We start from the raw sequence: 17,974 nt of genomic DNA on the forward strand, positions 1-17,974 counted from the left end.
TAAAATTTATAGCCACGAATTTACATGGTTAACAGAGACTATAAACATGTGGGAGGTGGAGTCTGCATCCTGCTGCTGAACCCTGCTGCCTCGTTGCATCCACATCTACTACTAATAACCACTACGTCTCCCCAAAGTGATCCCTCCACGTACAGCCCCTTTTTTCATGTCAAATATAATATACGTACAATTTATTTATTATTCCTGGCTGTATTTATCTTCACTTGAACAATGTCTCTCTCTCGCTCTCAGACACATTTACTTAATCAATGGATTTCTTGTCAAGAAATTGTCTTGTTCAGAATTTTTTTTATGCTGTTGATCCAATCCTCATCTTAACACCACACATCACCAGAGCAGTAAGCCACTTCATTTCATGAGTCTTTTCCACCTAGCAACATGCAGAAGGTAAAGGTCCCATGACATGAAAATGGCACTTTGTGAGATTATTTAACATTAATACGAGTTCCCCTGGCCTGTCTATGGTCCGGCAGTGGCTAGAAATGGCGAAAGGTGTAAAGAGTGTTTTGGTCATTCTGCTTCACCGTTCAGAGAGCGGCAGCTCAGACGGTTGGATATGGAATTTGACCCCTTATGTCGTCATAACGGGAAAGGTTACCTCCCGTTTCTCATGCTTCTTCCGCCCAGAGAATTTCTCACCACTCCCCTAAAACAGTAGCTCCACTGACCGGAGCTTCCAAACGTGCGAAGCACTGCAGTTGCTCTGTGATTGGATATAAAAATGAGCACAAATGTATTTTTTTTTAGTTCAGTCATGCAAGACTCTGAAGAACCAGTGGGTTCATTTTATTTTTTCTAGAAAAATGCCGACACAATGTCTGGATCAAAGTGGCTGTAATTCTGCACCAAGGCTGAATTTCAGAAAGAGACTTCAGATACAGTAACGGGGGACCAATATAAAACCAGAAAAAATGTCCATGTCATGGGACCGTTAAAGGCCTCTGGACGCAAAATGGACACCTTCAGAGGCTTAGCGTGGCCGCCTTGAACCGCGTTACTGATGATAAGAGAAGGGACGACAGCCAGCCTCCACTTAAAGAGCAGGTCGCTTAAGTGCTATTGATAGTGTTGAGAGAAATGGCCATGGACTCTTGCCGAGCATCCCAGGGTTAATTGAGATAATATTGACCCTCTCCGTAATCTGTTCTTCGCACCCAGCCGGCCAAAAGCCCTCGAAACGCGTAACGAGGAGCTACGCGAGAAACAATAAACGCATTAGAGGATTGACGGATGGGGGTAAGGGGGTAGGGAGATGGCAGATCCATACCCAAAGATTTTTTTGTGGCACAAGTAATTAAAAGGTGCTTCTGGTGACTAATGAGGCCAGCGCGGAACAGGAAGTCAATATTCCTGTGGTCGGCAGCCAGGTCTAATTTGTTATGATGGGGTTGGTGGAACGGGGGGCTGGACCTGCCAATAATTACAACGCATGGATGCAGGGGAGGCGTGGGGTAGTTGTGAAGATCTGAGATGTTGAGGGGGTGTCACCCCATAATCTAACGCTTGCTAAGTGCCTTTTTTTTTCTTTTTTTAAAACATCTTTGTCTGGTACCGCTATAGTGGCCACATCACCACTGAGTGACAGAAACCAGTTTTATTTAATGCATCGGCGAACATCATTGCCTGTCATGACCAATCAATCTCACAAGATCCTACAGACATGGTGGTCTATGCATGGATAGCACAGGAAATTTTTCCCTGCCACTAAATGAAGGCGAATGACCAAAATCCTTCCTGAAAAAAGATTTTAGTTCGAATGTCCTTCTTATTCCCAGAATTCCCTGTACCATGCGCTTCTGTAGGGTGAGGTGCTTACCTGGTGGCGTCCGGCGCGGGTTTCAGTCGGCCCTGAGCGTTAGCCTCCCACACGCTGTTGGCCAGCTCGTTGCCGATGGAGGACATGACCTTGATGAGCTCCAGCGGCCATTCGTCCAGGTCCAGCGAGCGGACGCGGGACAGATGCGTTCCCAGGTTCCGATGGATCCCCGAGCACTCGATACAGATTAGAGCACCCAGGTTCAAGCTGGCCCAGTCTGGGTCTAACAGAGCGAGAGAAAAAGAAATAAGAACGAACAGCAAATCTCTCTTGAGATGACTGGTTGGGCATTAGCTGCATGGTGGCGCGGGGCAGACGAAGGGGACTTACTCTGCGCCTCACAGTCCACACATCGCGAGTTCCCTCTCAGGTTCCGAACTGACTGCAGAGCGATGGCCTCCGACTGACTGGTCAAACGAGACTGTGGACGGGCAAGCATACAATAAACCACATGACAAAAGGGCCCACAAGGTTAGTAAAAGTACAAAGGTGCATACACGCCAGAGTCCTCCTCCTCGTTTCATTTAATGACTTTGTGCACGCTAAACAATTAAAATCTCTTATTTCCCCAGCTCTGTTTACTCCTGACATGCTCTGACCACACGACACCTTCACATCACGCTACGCAGAAATGGTGAGGGAGAAAACAGCACATGGGGCGAATAAAGAGGAAGCAGGCCACAAAATAAAAGGGCACAGAGGACCACAATTGTCCCAGGCCTGGGGCATAAACAAAAGTGTGGAGGGGAGAGGAGAAGAGAAAGCCCCGGACCCCAGACAAAGTGGGCAGGGAGGAGGCTGTAACTGGAATTGCTAATTAAACTAGGAAGGAGGGTGTAGGAGAGAGAGAAGTGATGGGGGTAGCTTTTATCCTACTAACAAAAAACAGATATAAACCATGATATATTTGGTCAACTTTTTAAAACTAAAGCGTGTTTGCTGAAAGGGGAAAAAAAAAGGTTCGACTGCCTCACGAAAGATTTCATTTGAGTTTTAATGACCCTCTTCCAGAGCCACTTACAATCAGTAGTTACAGGGACAGTCCCCCTGGAGACACTCATGGTAAGGTATCTTGCTCAGGGACACAATGGCCATAAGTGCGCCACCACCACCCTTTTGTGCTGCTCACCTTGTTTTTGCTGCTCTCACAAGATTGTAGGCTGGCCAGGATCTGACTCTCGATGGCCTGAACCCAGGCATCACGTTCCTCGTATGATGTTGCCTCGAAATGCCACGTCTGGCCCGTCAGGGACACAATGATGAACTCAAAGTTCTCCTCTTGCTCTGAAATTTGCAAAAAAGTAAGATTTATGGAGTGAGCGATACTAGATATTAAAATTGAAATGGTCATCTAAATTGTTTTCATTCATTCATATTAGATATGACTCCTTAACACTGGTGATGTGCAGCCAGTTGGTCCATGCCTTGATATATGCAATGTGGAACACCCTCATGGTTATAACAGCTGTAAAGGCCCAGTAAACAAACCACCAGCCATATTTGTATGGTTTATTAGGCTTGATCCATAAAGAGGGTCTTAGTGCTTTAGAGCTTTAGCGAGAAAGCCTCTTCCAAAACTAAAGAGGTCTGACATGACTACAAATGCAAAAAAGGAGCAACAACACAAAACACCTGTCTGCCATAGCATAAAAGCACCAACCCCAAGTGACCCGGCCAATCACGCCCACGCCCACCCCCAAAGGCTGGAACAGGACATCCGGGTAATTTCCGACTAACACCCCCCACTGATCCTGACATCACCTCCAGGGGGGTCAGTCTGAAACAATCAGAGCCCTCTTGAGTGTGACATATGGATTCACTAGCCCCCCATGCATCGTCAGCATAGGTTAATGGGCCAATCAGGAGTCAATTAGCGAAGAAAATGAAGCGGCTGTGGAGGGAGAGGAGGTAAGTTGGAGTTGGGTCACATTTGGAAGCTGTTAGCAGCCCCAGAGTCTGAATAGTTGGCAGCGGAGGCATGGGGCACACAAGACGACAGCCAAGAGTCCCAGGGCCTGAGGCGCCAGAGGAACCAACCGAGATCAGGGCACACGTTCAAAGGAGAAGCCCTTTCACTAATCCCAAAACTTGGTCGAGGAGACCGGGGGGGCACAGATAATACACCCTGCATGCTCTGTTTACAATTTACCCTAACCGCGGCTGATCAATTACATAATGATGAGACAATCAGTCCCCATCCTGGACTTAATCAGGCCTGCCTGGCCCTCTGGCGATTGTGCTGCTATGGTAGACAGGGCCTTCTTGCCACCTGGAGGACAGGTGTGTTGGAGAACGGCTACTGCCACGCCTGTCACAGTGCGGTGGAACAGTCAAACTGTCCAACCAGTCCAAGTTTCATTTCTGTTATCTATCTGACTAACTAGTCGGTCAGGAAAGCCGGAATCTCTCTAGGGAGAGACATGTGTACACATATGCGGAACCGAACCGTTAGCAATTAGCTAATTATGCAATTTAAAGATAGTTATCCAACAAGAGAGCAAATTGAGGGTTAATTAGAAAAATACGAATAATTACTGACACCATTGTTGGTTTTAGGTTGACATGCATTTGAGATTTCTTAGTAAAAGAGTACAAGCTGGCTTTACCAGATGAGCATTTGAAGGACCTTTATTTACATTTTTACTTTTTTTTTCGGTCAAATTATGAACAATTAGCAAAGGAAAGTGAATATATTATATACAATTACATTTAAATTTCCCACTTGTGGGACTAATAAAGGATCATCTTGTCTTATCTTAAATTTTGGTTTTCAATGGATAGTTAATAATCTATTATTTTCACACATTTCTCTTCATCTCCTCTATTTTTACAAATTGCATGACCACTGGAATATAGATGTATTTCAATAACTTTGCCATTAGGAGGAATCACATCCCGAAGAGACAAGCCGCTAAAGTCTGAACGAGACTCTGCCATCCGCCACTGTGAACCCTCCATTTCCTCTTGCCCAGTCAATCATTTGGTTAATTGGGATCGCCGTGGACAAGTCAGACAGTAGGTCGGTCTGGACGTAAGCCCTCTTTCACTGACTATGTTGAAAGGGTCTTGTGTTCAAATCCCAGCAAAAAAAAACAAAAAACAGGATGGACCCTGCAGGGGTCTAATTAGTTGAAGAACATGCTGGTTTTATTAGACACATATGTAAGGTTTCCACAGTTCTCTGACAAAGAACAATGTTTAAGAATCAGCCTCACACCGTAAAGTCCATCTTATATCCCTTATATGTGGGCCTTGTTTAGAAGCACAGATGATTCAATTCAGTAAAACAGTTGCTACGCTTATTCAAAATCAACACGAATGCAAAGGAATGAACATACACGTTATGATTTCCCCCAACTCATAATACCAGTCATTAATTGTCAGTACACATATACGTGCATGTGCATTACACTACGCCTATGCAATTTGCACCACTGCATATGTGTTGTGCCAAAATGGCTATCCACTGGCTCTGTGAAATTATATATTACATTTTGTTGATATTAGGTTTCAAGTGATCTCTATTGATTTTATTCAATGCTATTTGTCCCCCCCCCCATTAACCAATTAATTGCTATCAGATCAAGTACATTTTCCCAGGTGTGTTTACTGTACAGCGCTGTACGAGAGTAAATATTTTACTCTTATTACATTGGAAAATGCATTCAAATAACCCTTAAATAGGCTGAAATTAACAACTACAAAATATATCAAGCAGCTAAAACACACACACACACACACACACACACACACACAGTATCACCTTTGTACTCATACCAGCATCCTTCCTGCAGAACTGCAAATGTTTCTGAGCAGCCTGAGGCAGAGTGACCTCTGATTGGCTATTAGAGATGCTTGCATCTCAGGCATCTGGTTCACACACCCCAAGGCCAAAAAAAAAGCTTTGGTGTGGATACAGTCTTTAATGTCACTTGTACATTTAGAAACCCAGGAAAACGCGACAATAAAGATGGAGGGTGTACAATGGACATATTTTCCCCGTCTTCTATTGTTTAGTTTCGCTACCATCATGTTTCTATGTGTTGGGTGCAAAAGGAACCACTGGAGCATCCCATCTTAGATTGGGACCCACCCCTCTCAATGCAAGAAGTCCTCCGGGGTCAGGAGCAATGTTCTCATCATAATTAAATTCTTCTTTTTTTTATTATTATTATTTTTTTTTTTGAGAGAAACGGAGAAATGGGAGGGGGAAGCGGGGGTTGGTTATTTGACAATTATGGAAACCAACAATCTAGAAAGGCGGCAACGTGGAAGCGTAAATTAAAGCAGTCTCTCCTCTTGCCGTGCCACGCCCCTTAGTGCAGCCCTGCATGTGCGTTAATGAACCTGCGAATAAAAAGTGCACTGGGGGGGTTGCGCCACGGGTTGAGACCCCTGCCACCCCACCCCACTCCTTTCATATTCAAAAGCACGAGCCCTCACCTGTATAATCTGGCACCTCTCGTGTCGACAGGACTAGTTGCTTAACCGAGAAGAGGGAAGTGCATATTACATATTACAGTGCGCTTAAATGATGGTGGCGTAGCGGGTAGGGAGGCGGACCCGTAATCGGAAGGTTGCCGGTTCGAGTCCGAACTGCCAAAGTGCCACTGTGGTGCCAGTGAGCAAAGCACCGGCCCCACACGCTGCTCCCCGGGCTCCTGTCATGGCTGTCCACTGCTCACCAAGGGTGATGGTTAAAAGCAGAGGACACGTTTCGTTGCGTCACCATGTGCTGACAGTCACTTTCACTTTAGTTTTGCTTGATACAAGAGTTGGAATATGAATAGAACCCATACAAACACTACACAACCACACGTGTCACATGCCTGGCTCCCAGGCACCTGGCCACCGCTGGTAAGAACAGAGACTTTAGGCAATTTGTGAACTCTGACACCAGCAACCTTTAAAAGCGAAAATACACACACACCATTCTCAGTTTATGTCATTAAAGGCAGGAGTGTGTATTTATGCGGTGGATGTGAAGAATGGCCTGTTCCTAGATACCGACTGTGTGTGTGTGTGTGTGTGTGTGTGTGTGTGTGTGTGTTTGGGAGGTTGGAGGTGAGGGAACACAAATTAACAGACTTAAATGTCAGAGCACACAGTATTGCTCTAAGACACAGGTCATTACTCCCCATATTACCCACACCCTTTTACAGCATTAATACCCTGCAAAATAAGACATGAATCACTTGAATTCTGACATGGAAATACATATTTCTATAAATAACCGGATAGGGTGGGGGTGGACACTGGAGAGACAACAGGAGAGATGAAGCAGGGAAGGAGAGGTTTCTACAAGTCTGAGATACAGTGCGTTACATTATATTACATTATCTGATGGTTGTTTTCTCTCTCTCTCTCACACACACACACACACACACACACACACACACATTACAACACCGCATGCGTTGAGGGGCACCGAGTAGGGAGTTACAGGGGTGCACACACACACTGCTGGGGTGAGGACCAGGCCCGGACAGAAACGACTCCTCTCGGCAGATGCCGTGGCTGATTGGTTAGTTACCTTCGGCGTTGAAACTGCGAAGGCTACCAACGCGATTTAGTTTCCATGCTTTACGTTTCGCTGCATCCCGCCAGCAGGTGAAGAGACACGTACAGGAGACAAATAAAGAGACAGAGGACAGGAGAGGAAGAGCACGGCAATGAACAAAAGACAAAACACAGAAATAAATCAAGAAGAGAAAAGGTAAGAGAGCAAGGAAAGCGCATAAAGGCAACATGAGATGGAAGAGCATCAGGAAGGGGGCAGAGAGGGGAGTGGGAGGGGCCTGAAACTGGGTGGGACTACACGCATCTGGCCACTTAAACATCTGCTCACGCTAAACGGGAGACCAGACGAGAGACCGTTCGCGCAGTAATTAAGCAATAAGACACAAGAGGGACCGCTTCAGCAAGCAGTGGCGGCGTCTCGCGGTGCAGCCCGGCGTCAAGTGTATTTTTACGACCACACCCTGTTAATGGCTGCTGTGACGATTAAAATAATAATGATTTAAAAATAAATAAATAAGACCACTGAGAGGCTTCAATGCCTTTACGATGTAATACGGGCGGACGCTATTAAACGAGATCCGAATCACGGGATGTTGCAACTCCCACGATTCCTCTGCCCGTCTCAACTAATCTTGCTGGACTGCGTGCTGGACAGTGTCTTAGAGGTCAACTGTTCACAAGGACAGGACAGCTATTAAATTAAGCGCAGACGTTTACATTCTGATGCATGGCTTGCTGGTTAGGCCTTTACTCAAGGACTGGTTCAGATGTGCACTTTCCATACAACAGCCACCTATATGAATTATCCAATTGTTACAAACCCAAAATCCAGAAAGCGATGGTGGTACGGATCATGCAACTAATGCGCTCGGTGAATTATGCACTAAAGCCTGTCGCTTTAATGTATGTGCCCTACAGTACATTTTCAGAACAATTTGAGCATGGAATACTCCTAAAATAGAGAGAAGCCAGATATGGGGTTTCATGAACGTCATGTGCACAATGCACTAAACCATTTATTTTAAACTAATTCTCTTTTCCATGGCTAAAAATACTAGCTATGGTAACATCTGAATGAATGATGAATGCGTTTTAAGCGCTGTGTACTTTCAGAAATTCCTGCAGAGGGCCTATCCTTGGACAATTTGCTTTGGTCTTCTGTCCCCGTATAGGTTTACCCAGCGGACACTTTAATTAGCCACTGAAACGATACTCCACCCTGCGCCAGGTGCCTCAGACACCTGCGAAGGTCCCTATTTTCATCTCCTTTTCCTCCCCTGTCGCTCGCTCAGCAACCTTAAGAGTCACACTCTTTCATGTGCCATCCATCCATGGCAGGGGGTCTCCGTGTCACCCATGGCAACCACCCCTCCCTCCCACATGCTCGTCAGGATCGCATTTCAAAGCTCCCGCTCTCGTATCAAACTGCATAATTATTTAACAAGGGCCACTTAGTTCTGTCTCGTGGTGCTGTAATCGCAGGACTGTGATCGACGGAGCAGGGCACAAACGCCGGGCCACCCCCTCCACCGAAACAGGCAGGGTCAGCGGGGGGATGGCCGCCAACGTCACGCACAGGGGTGTGCGGGGCACGGGGTCCAACTAAGGGAGCTCTGTTTCAGCCCGGAGAGACCAGGCAGCTTTTAATTAGAGAGACCCCTGACCACACACACACACACACACACACACAGGTTTTAGAGAAGAAACTAAAGTTTCAGAGGTTCTATTGTGGTCATATCATTTTTAATGGAAAAGTATAGAATAGTTCCTATAGTGATGAACAATTGATATGTTCAGAATTTGTGTTTTTTGCTATGAGCAAATAATAATGTCAGTACCAAATAGAATATAGTGAAATACAGTGATTTCTGTATATATTTATTGCTCTTAAAACCATTGTTATCTCCATCAAGTGACATCATTGTTAAATTATTTCTATTTATATCTATATATTTATATCTGTATGCAAACATTTAGAAAAACAAGAAAACAAGACGCCTCAAACTCCAAAAAGCACAGAGCTGAAGCCCACATGCACAGAGCAGCGGGTGGGGTGGTGAGGCCGGCGGCGTGGGGGGGGCGGGCTCTACCTGGCCTCATGAATAACGGGCCGACTGACAGCGATGTGACAGGCGTCCGCGGCCCCCACGCGCCTGTGCTTAATGGCTAAATTGGGAGACTGTTACTAATCGCTTATTGAATAATGAACGTGACACAGCTGATAAAAGATTTCAATACCGTGGATTATTTATAATATTTCACTTAAGTGCCTCCCTACTCCCTGCTGACGAATGGGAGGCCGGGTAGCCGTTAGGGAGCGCCTGACAACGCTCAACCTTTAAAAAAAAAAAAAAAAAAAAGTAAGAGGGAGTGGCAGGTGAGGCGGCCGTGCGAGTGAGGAAGAGGGGAAGATTTACACCAGGCTCTTCACTAGCTGACCTTTGCTTGAATTCAGAGGGATCGGCACATTACAAATCACTTTACTCTTCAGGACCTCGCCATCAAAGCCGGCATGAAAGAAGATCCATCCCCAAACCTCGCTCTGCAATCACGATTAATGAGCGGCGCGATGCCGCCGCACGGAAGAGCTGAGCTGGGGTGAAGCGAGGAGCAAATTAACTAGTCAGTTCTGCAGAGAGACGTGAGCACGGAACATTTCTCTCGTCCTGTTCTATTCAAGCTCTGCTCAATCTAAAGCAAAAAAAAAAAAAAAAAAAAAAAAAAAATCACACGTACAAAGCGTGTAGAAGTGCAGTACTACGCTGGATTTAACTTTGTTTTGGCCAAAAATAACAGAAACTTCACGTCTGCTTTTTATAAAGTTGCTGTCATGGGGGTCGCAACAAATAGGGGCGCCACCCAGGGTTGTATGAAGCATTAAGTAATAATAATCATCATTAATAAATAATAATAATAATAATCATTTAAAAATGTTACAGACCTGATGTTTAGAATCTTTGAAAAAAATTTAGACTTAAAATTTAGCCAAATGTAATTGTGATATTGCCAATTGCCAAAATTGAACAGTGCTAACCCCCACACACACACACACACACACACACACACACACACACACTCACTGACCACTACCCCCAAAGCACTGGATCCAGTGACAGATGATTGGCCCCTTTTGGGAAGAGAATCAATAAAGGTGATCAGCAACAATTTACAGCAGAACTAATCCTCTAATTCCCAGAGTAAAGGCCACACCAGAGCCTGGTCTAATTAATCACCGCAAATGAGACACTGACATGTGATCCATACCTCGCCGCGCACGCGACCGATAGACACGGCGAGGGCCGAACTCCGCAGGGATTAACCGCATCACACCGGCATTTTATTTTCCCGTAATCTGACGAGTGTAGATTAATTGTGTGAGCGATTTTCCATTTTGACGTACGTCCTTGCTGCTGTGAATGTGTCTGGCATCCTACAACAGTGTTTTTTTTTTTTTTTTTGCAAGTAAACACTGGCGGAGCCTTGGACACGGCAGCTCGTAACTAACGGCTCACGCTCCGTTCCACAGTAATTGCTGGCTGGCTGATTCATCATAGGAAGCGCTTGTCCTGTCACTTGATTCGCCGAGATGGAAATGCGCGGATTACACAGCTGCTGCCGTGGCACAGCTGTTGCTGCTCTCGCTCAAACCCGCACACACGGTAAGTGCCACGACGTAAGACATTTCTCAGGTCGGCCATTTCTGCACATGAAGTCTGTATACTTCCACAGGCAGAGCGACCGTAACGTATCTTTCAAGGTATTTCCCAGGCCTGCACAGACCCTTCCATCCAGCAAAAAGTACCTTACAGCTACACTCAGCATCTTATTCATGTGCAATTAACGAATACAGAGAAATAAATAATGCAAAATTGGATTTTTTTCTTTGGGGGCATGTTTCTATTCCAGGTACCATCACTTCTGGTAAAAATTGCAATGCCCCTTTTTACCACTAGATCATAAAAATCCCTGTTAACCTCTTTTTTGTTATCATGGCTGCGAGGGTTAACTGTATAGCCGTGGACAAAAGATTTGAGATGGTTTGCCGCTTCTGTTTTTATTATGGCAATTTGCATATACTCCGGAACGTTATGAATAGTGGTCAGATGAATTGCAAAGACCCTCTTTGCAATGAAAACAAACTTAATATATTATTGCTGGTATTAATATTGCACCCAACCAGTAAAGCATCCTGAGACCATTCATGTGTGGGGAGGCTTCCAAGGCAGTGGGCTCACTCACATTTTTGCCTAAAAACAAAGAATGGTACCAAAAGTGATAAAGTGGCTCAGGGAACAAAACATTAAAGTTTTGGGTCCATGGCCAGAAAAGTGGTGGTCTAGCGAGTAAGGAAGCGCACCCGTAATCGGAAGGTTGCCGGTTCGAATCCCGAGCAGCCAAGGTGCCACTGAGGTGACACTGTGTCATTGTGCCACCGTGTGCTGTGCTGTGTATCCCAATGACAATCACTTCACTTTCACTAAAAGAAACTCCCTGGACCTTGATCCAATTGAGAACTTGTGGTCAATCCAAATTCTGACAAACTCCAAGCACTGATTATGTAGGAATGGGTTGCCATCAGAAATTTGGCCCAGAAATTGATTGACAGCATGCAAGGGCGAATTGCATAGGTCTTGATGTGATACTTCAATGTGATACTTCAATAGACCACAGAAACAACTGACAAAAAAATCTAAAAATAATGAAGCAGCAAACTGAGAACGAGCATTTGTGCCACTCTCAAAACTTTTGTCCCTGAATATAGGGTTAATATTTAGCCAATACTAAACTACTAAGAAGATACCTACAATATTTAGGTGTGTTGATTTGTGTGTGTGTGTGTGTGTGTGTATTCAACTAAATGCATTAAAGCACTCATTAGCAGACATTAGCTACACTGATTAAGTTATAAAGCATGAAGTAGCAACATGTTCACCGTCTTCTGACCTGCTGTGAGCTTGAAGGCAGGAGGAGAGACGCTAAGGGGTCGGGGAGCGACCAGCGGGGCTAGGAAACGGTGGGGAGGATAGAGTTACCTTCGGCGGTACCAGAGAGACCGTCAGCTTTAAAGTTGCTGGTGCTCTTCTTCCTGCGGTGCTTCTTGCGGTTGGCGTGAGGCGAGGGCGGAGGCTCCATCTTGGGACTGGTGGTGCTGGAGATACTGGGACTGGAGCAGACCGAGTCACCGAGCCCTGTGTCTGAGAGGGCGGTAGAACAATGGAGAGGGAGTGAGAAACGTGTTCTGTGTAAACCAGTTCCTAAAGGAGAACCAAGGGCTCTCGCTTTAGAACCAACAAACCCTGAGATGCTATAGATTCCGCCTGCATCCACAAAAGCCTGAAAGTTCTAAAGCAAAAAGTGTGCTGCTCTAAGGCAGGCTCCTGCACAGGAAACACGGTTCTAGAAGAGGAAGGTTGGCATGCTGAATGCATGTTACAGCGGAACGGTTCTAAAGCAGAAGCCGGGTTCCAGAGCTCAGTGGCTGCTGGCGTTTTGCTCCCCCGGCTCCAGCCATCAAGAAGGCAGCTTCACTTTTCATGCGCCCATCTGACAGCTGTGACTAGCGGCAGAACGAAATAACATTCAGCTCGCATCAATATCAACCTACTGACGGCTGTGGGGTGGTGTGTGTGTGTGTGTGTGTGTGTGTGTGTTGGCGCCAGAACGCTGGCAGAGCGCCGCACCGCCAAACGGACTGCAGACAGCCCCAAGGACAGCCATAACTTATTTTACAATCGTTTAGCCTCAGCTCAAGTGGAAAACGTGACAACTTATCTCCGCTGACAAGATGCCAGCCCAAAAGCGCACAATTAACCGCCCCGGATTGACCGTCGTCCTACCTGCGTGGCTCTCGACCCCGTCCTTTATTCTCCCGGATCTGGTCAACCGTTCCGTTTTCTCTCCCACCGCTGCCACCCCCCTCTCTAATCGTTCATCTCTCATCTCTGTCCGTCACGTTCCCGCCGTCTCTCTGCGTGAAGCGTCGCTGGGACATGTTTTGATGGGTGGGTGTGGTGAGAAGAGATTTGTCAGCTAGCTGTGCGATGGACGGGCGTGGTGCTTGGTTTTTGGCGTAAGGTCAAAGTTATGGTTTTCATAGATAAATATATAAAACAAGAAAGAAACAGGATCTTTCAAGCATCCAGAATGTAGAAGTCTGGCAACTCTCACTGGGACCCTTCCATTTTAAACATTATTACAGATTATGTTCTGGGTGACTAAAGTAATTCCGTGGCCTTCGAGCTTAGGGCCAGTTCGAAAATCGAAGTTTTACCCGGTAGCCACGGTGACCCACTGTGCACCAGGATGAGAGCATTTGCTAGAACAGGCAGAATTAGCCTGTTCTTGAAAATATGGCTCTTTGTCTAAGAGTCCACCGTGGTCACAGCATCAGAGGCAGGAGTGTCACGGAGACAACAAAAAAAAAAAAAACGCTGCTGGACGCAGACAAATAACAGATGAAAGGTTGAAGGCAGAAAGCCAGCGGTGAAAACAAGAGCATTAGTCAAGCGCATGGGTGCGAGCGAAGGAGGAACCGTAAAGGAACGAAGCGGGCAAGGGTCAGTGAGGCATCGTGCCCCACAGCACAGTCTTGAGTGGACTCGCGACGTCCACTCGGCCAGCCTGTCCCCACCCACGGCTCCAAAGCGCCCAGGGAAAGGTGGTCTCCTAATTAAAGACGCCCAGTCATTACTCTTATTTGTGTTGTTTGGCCATAATTAGGAAAGAAAGGCCAGCAACAATGAGGTGGTGGGGGTGGGGGACGAGAAGACAAACAACGAGGGCGCACGTACGTATTATTTTCGTGCCCGGTCATATTCTCTCAAGGGGACGGTGACGGAGGAGGGGTATCTGAGAAGACAAATTTGTGCTATGCTCTTCAAAGAGCCTGCAGTGTGACATGTCAGTATACGGGGACCCCCAGGGCACGGACTAACCCCGCCTTTTTTCGTAAAAGTACAACTAGAAGTGAAGCTGATGCTGAATGCGTTATTCGAAACAGCGCAAACACTGGATTTTAAAATACTGGCTTGCAATAAAATGAGATTATTTCAGCAACATGCTGGTTGGTTCATTTTTGAATCAGGAAAATACAGTGTTGGGTCTAGGTGACCTTATCTGTGCAATAATTACATTACACACCAAAAAAAACAGAAAATTTTACGTGTCGTCATTTATTCAAATATGCTGCACATATACTAAAATTGGATCGATACAGAGAAGATTAGCATGACCTTTGCGAAAGGATGTCACGTAAATCCGTGAAGCGCTCTGTTTTTTAGGGGCAGTGTCGCCCTAGTGGTTAAGGAAGCTGACCCGTAATCAGAAGGTTGCCGGTTACCGTCCCCACACGCTGCTCCCCGGGCGCCTGTCATGGCTGCCTACTGCTCACCAAGGGTGATGGTTAAAAGCAGAGGACACATTTTGTTGCGTCACATAATGGTTTCACAATGACAACCACTTCACTTTCAAATATAAAATTATTTTGCGTCCCCAACAAAAAATAACAGTGGATGCTCTGCACACCCTTAATATCTGAATTATGATAATGACCTATTGTTGAATTTCCTGTTAAGCTCGATCGTTTTTATTTTAAATTATTTTTTGCGTTGACTTGTTCAATTTGCTATTAAAACGACCCAATAGAAGAAATGGCATGTCTGGGTATGGCATGTCGCAGGTAAATGAAGAAATGATTGAGAGTAGCGTCTAGCCGCCCCCACTCCAGACCTGGCAACACTGCCGTCCAACTACAGCTAATTACTTTAGCCAGAAATGTTGTGTGTGTGTGTGTGTGTGTTTGTATGAGCTTTTTCTAATTGAGGGATGAGGCCCGATCTCATTCCTGTGAGCTCGGGGGGCTCGAGGTGACGAGCAATCAGCGCCGAGGCTTCTGACTCGGGCAGCTATCACGATCCATCGAGTCGAGTCGGAGGACGGGAGGACATCATTAGGAGCCGCATAAAGGTTATTTTTAAAAGGCGCCCTGCACTGGCAGAGTAATGCACTTGGACAACTTCAACAACACCCCGAAACCTCCAGGACTCCGTTAAGATTCCCTTAAGCATCTGACGTCAGTCAGAGCCCAACTACACACACCTCATTAGATACGGAGTACTCGACCATCCAACATAGCCCAGGGTGGGTTTATTACCATTAACTTGAGATGCTTCTGCTTTACACTGGCCATGATGATGATATCCAGGACTACATAACTAGCACCTGAAATGTCAGAAGAGCGTCGTGTATCCTACATTTCACTGGAGCCAAGAATGAAAGCGGCGCTTAATAACGACTGTTAATCATGCAGCATGTACGGTTAGAAAGGCACAGAAAAGATTGGCGCATGTCATGTCTGCTACATTGGAGCAACTGTTTATAATAAACCCCTCATGATAAAAATAATGAACCAAAAATTAAGTTCAAGCTTCCATGATTACCAAAAAACACAAATATTAATATTACGTTTAACATGAATAAAATGTTATTACTCTAAATACCAGCTAAATAAAGAAATATAAGTCATATATTGAGAGTATTGCAAGAGAATTATAGAACTCTAAATGATAATACCATGTTTATAGGAGTGTAATGAACAGGATTTAAAGTATGTTCCCAACCTGTGAATGTGTTTATTGTCTCCACTAATCAAACATTCAATTTTGATCAGTTTGCAAGCTTTTGGTGGTTACGGTGATTTCAATGTACAATTGTCCTCTGAGCCAAACACAGAAAATGTAAAGACTCGAATTGGCTTCAACTATTAAAAGACCTCTACTATTTGCTTCATACGATGTCTGGGTGCAATCTGAGCTCGGAAACTGAATGTAATATTTAACCCCCGCTGTTAATGTAAGTCTGACAGCCTTTTTGCTTTCCTCACTTTAAGTGCACAATTCCAACAGCCGGGCACAAACTGAGGTCAGTCTGTCAATGTGCGTGTGTGTCTGTGTGTGTGTGTGTGTGAGAGAGAGAGAGGCTCAGCTGTGTGTATGTGATAGCCCGCTGCTCGTCCCTCTGGGAGCGCGTTTAAATATTTCACAACTTTAATCGTTATTTCGGGAAGGCACAGGCAGGGCGAGGCGTGTTGGTGGGAGTGTGGCAGGGGCCAACGGGTGACGCTGCGGGGTGCTGCCGTCTCTTCTGCACATCATCCCTCTGAAACACACGCCCCTCGACAGCTGCCAGTCTTCTGGAGTGGAGTGTGTGAACGAGTCAGTCAAAACCGGAAAGCTCTGTCTGTGTGTGCTTCTAAAGCTAAAATCTGCCAAAAAAAATAATAATGGTAAAGCACAGAATGATAAAGCATCTCACTCTTCCTGTGGCACAGTGTGCAAATCAATAAGAAGGTCAAAGGGCCCCTGAACGACCCTGCATGGCTCATTGAGTGTGAAAGGGTTAAAGAGCGTCGTTCACGACTCTGCCATCACTTCATCCTGTCCTCCCCATGTCCCACAATACCCCGGCACTTGTAAAACGAATGTAGAGTTGATAATGTGGGTCTCAGAGCGGCCATTAGCTTGATAAACAGTTAAAGCTGCATTAGGGTGTGACAGTGGGATCAATGGGAGACATATGGGAGAACAAAGTGTGTGTGTGTGTGTGTGTGTGTCCATATATCTCCACCATGATCCATATGCAAACAAATAGGCCACAAAAACTCTGGACACTCCAAACCAGTCCACACTGGTTAGATCCTCACTCCTCTTCCATAATGGTTAAAAATGGCAGTTGTGTATTCACACAGGCCTGTATATCACAGGTGGCTACAGAGTGTGAACCTCCATGAGACACATATGAGATATGATTCTTCCTAGGTCTGCAAGTCCGAACTGCGGAAAGCCCAAATGAAACATTAAGCTAGTTAGGTGGCCAGCTAGAGCTACATCTTCTGCGTAAGCAGACAACACTTGATTTATTTCAGGTCGGATTCACTTTACAGCAAGCCCTTCTCAATTTGTGGGACTCCTGGGAACAAGAGATCGGCAGCTCAGGCGGCTAATATGAAATTTGTCCCCTTATGTAGTCATAGGGGGAAAGGTTACCTCCCGTTTCCCACCCCTCCCTTACAACATTATCTCTAACACGACCCAAACATCGTGATTTCCGCAAATGCCCCCTCAACTTCTATAGGCCTCTCTCGTCCTCGTCCCACCTCTCTCCTCCTCATTAGCATTTAAAACTACAGACACCGAAATGGCACGTCCTGGGAAATCCCACTGTGGGACTGGATCAAAGTGGCTGTAATTCTGCACAAAGACTGAATTTCGGAAAGAGATGTCAGATACGGTATTAGGGGACCAATAAGACCGATATAAAAGCAAAACAAAAAATAAAAAATCATAAGCGGAGACCTTTAATATTGTGCCTTTCTGTTTGGGATCAAACTTCATGTGTAAATCCATGTACATCGTGCACTTTCACTCTTGTGAAAGCCGTAGATAATAGGGTTAGGTTTAAGGTTACATTTTTGACTTGCATAAAGCGAAAAAGTGCAGAATCATTTAGCATTTTCACAATTTATCAGCTGCAGCAATTGTAAATCGTACGTACACAGACATACACGACTTTGTAAAATTGGAGATTTCTAGTTTTTTATTTTTTTTTTTTACAGAGATG

At 45.5% G+C, this 17,974-nt stretch overlaps 1 protein-coding gene and 1 non-coding gene across 9 annotated transcripts in view; one reads left to right on the forward strand and one right to left on the reverse strand.

Moving 5' to 3' along the window:
- The window catches only part of agap1 (ArfGAP with GTPase domain, ankyrin repeat and PH domain 1), a 118,073-nt gene that overhangs the window by 13,645 nt on the left and 86,454 nt on the right, over window positions 1-17,974 (reverse strand). For 6 of the 8 annotated variants that reach the window (XM_028954713.1, XM_028954712.1, XM_028954716.1 and 3 more), the window contains 5 exons: window positions 12,391-12,552; window positions 7,371-7,430; window positions 2,967-3,121; window positions 2,168-2,258; window positions 1,838-2,060 (listed from right to left, as the gene is read on the reverse strand). In XM_028954713.1, coding sequence (XP_028810546.1) covers window positions 1,838-2,060; window positions 2,168-2,258; window positions 2,967-3,121; window positions 7,371-7,430; window positions 12,391-12,552 — 691 coding nt within the window. The remainder of the gene's footprint in view (window positions 1-1,837; window positions 2,061-2,167; window positions 2,259-2,966; window positions 3,122-7,370; window positions 7,431-12,390; window positions 12,553-17,974) is intronic. The other 2 variants (XM_028954714.1, XM_028954711.1) reach the window with 1 other exon arrangement.
- LOC114765462 (U6 spliceosomal RNA) lies at window positions 14,532-14,636 on the forward strand. The gene has a single exon (XR_003742648.1). It is a non-coding gene; the product is annotated as a U6 spliceosomal RNA (small nuclear RNA).

The sequence above is a fragment of the Denticeps clupeoides genome, chromosome 15, assembly GCF_900700375.1.
Source record: "Denticeps clupeoides chromosome 15, fDenClu1.1, whole genome shotgun sequence".
Classification (NCBI taxonomy): domain Eukaryota; kingdom Metazoa; phylum Chordata; class Actinopteri; order Clupeiformes; family Denticipitidae; genus Denticeps; species Denticeps clupeoides.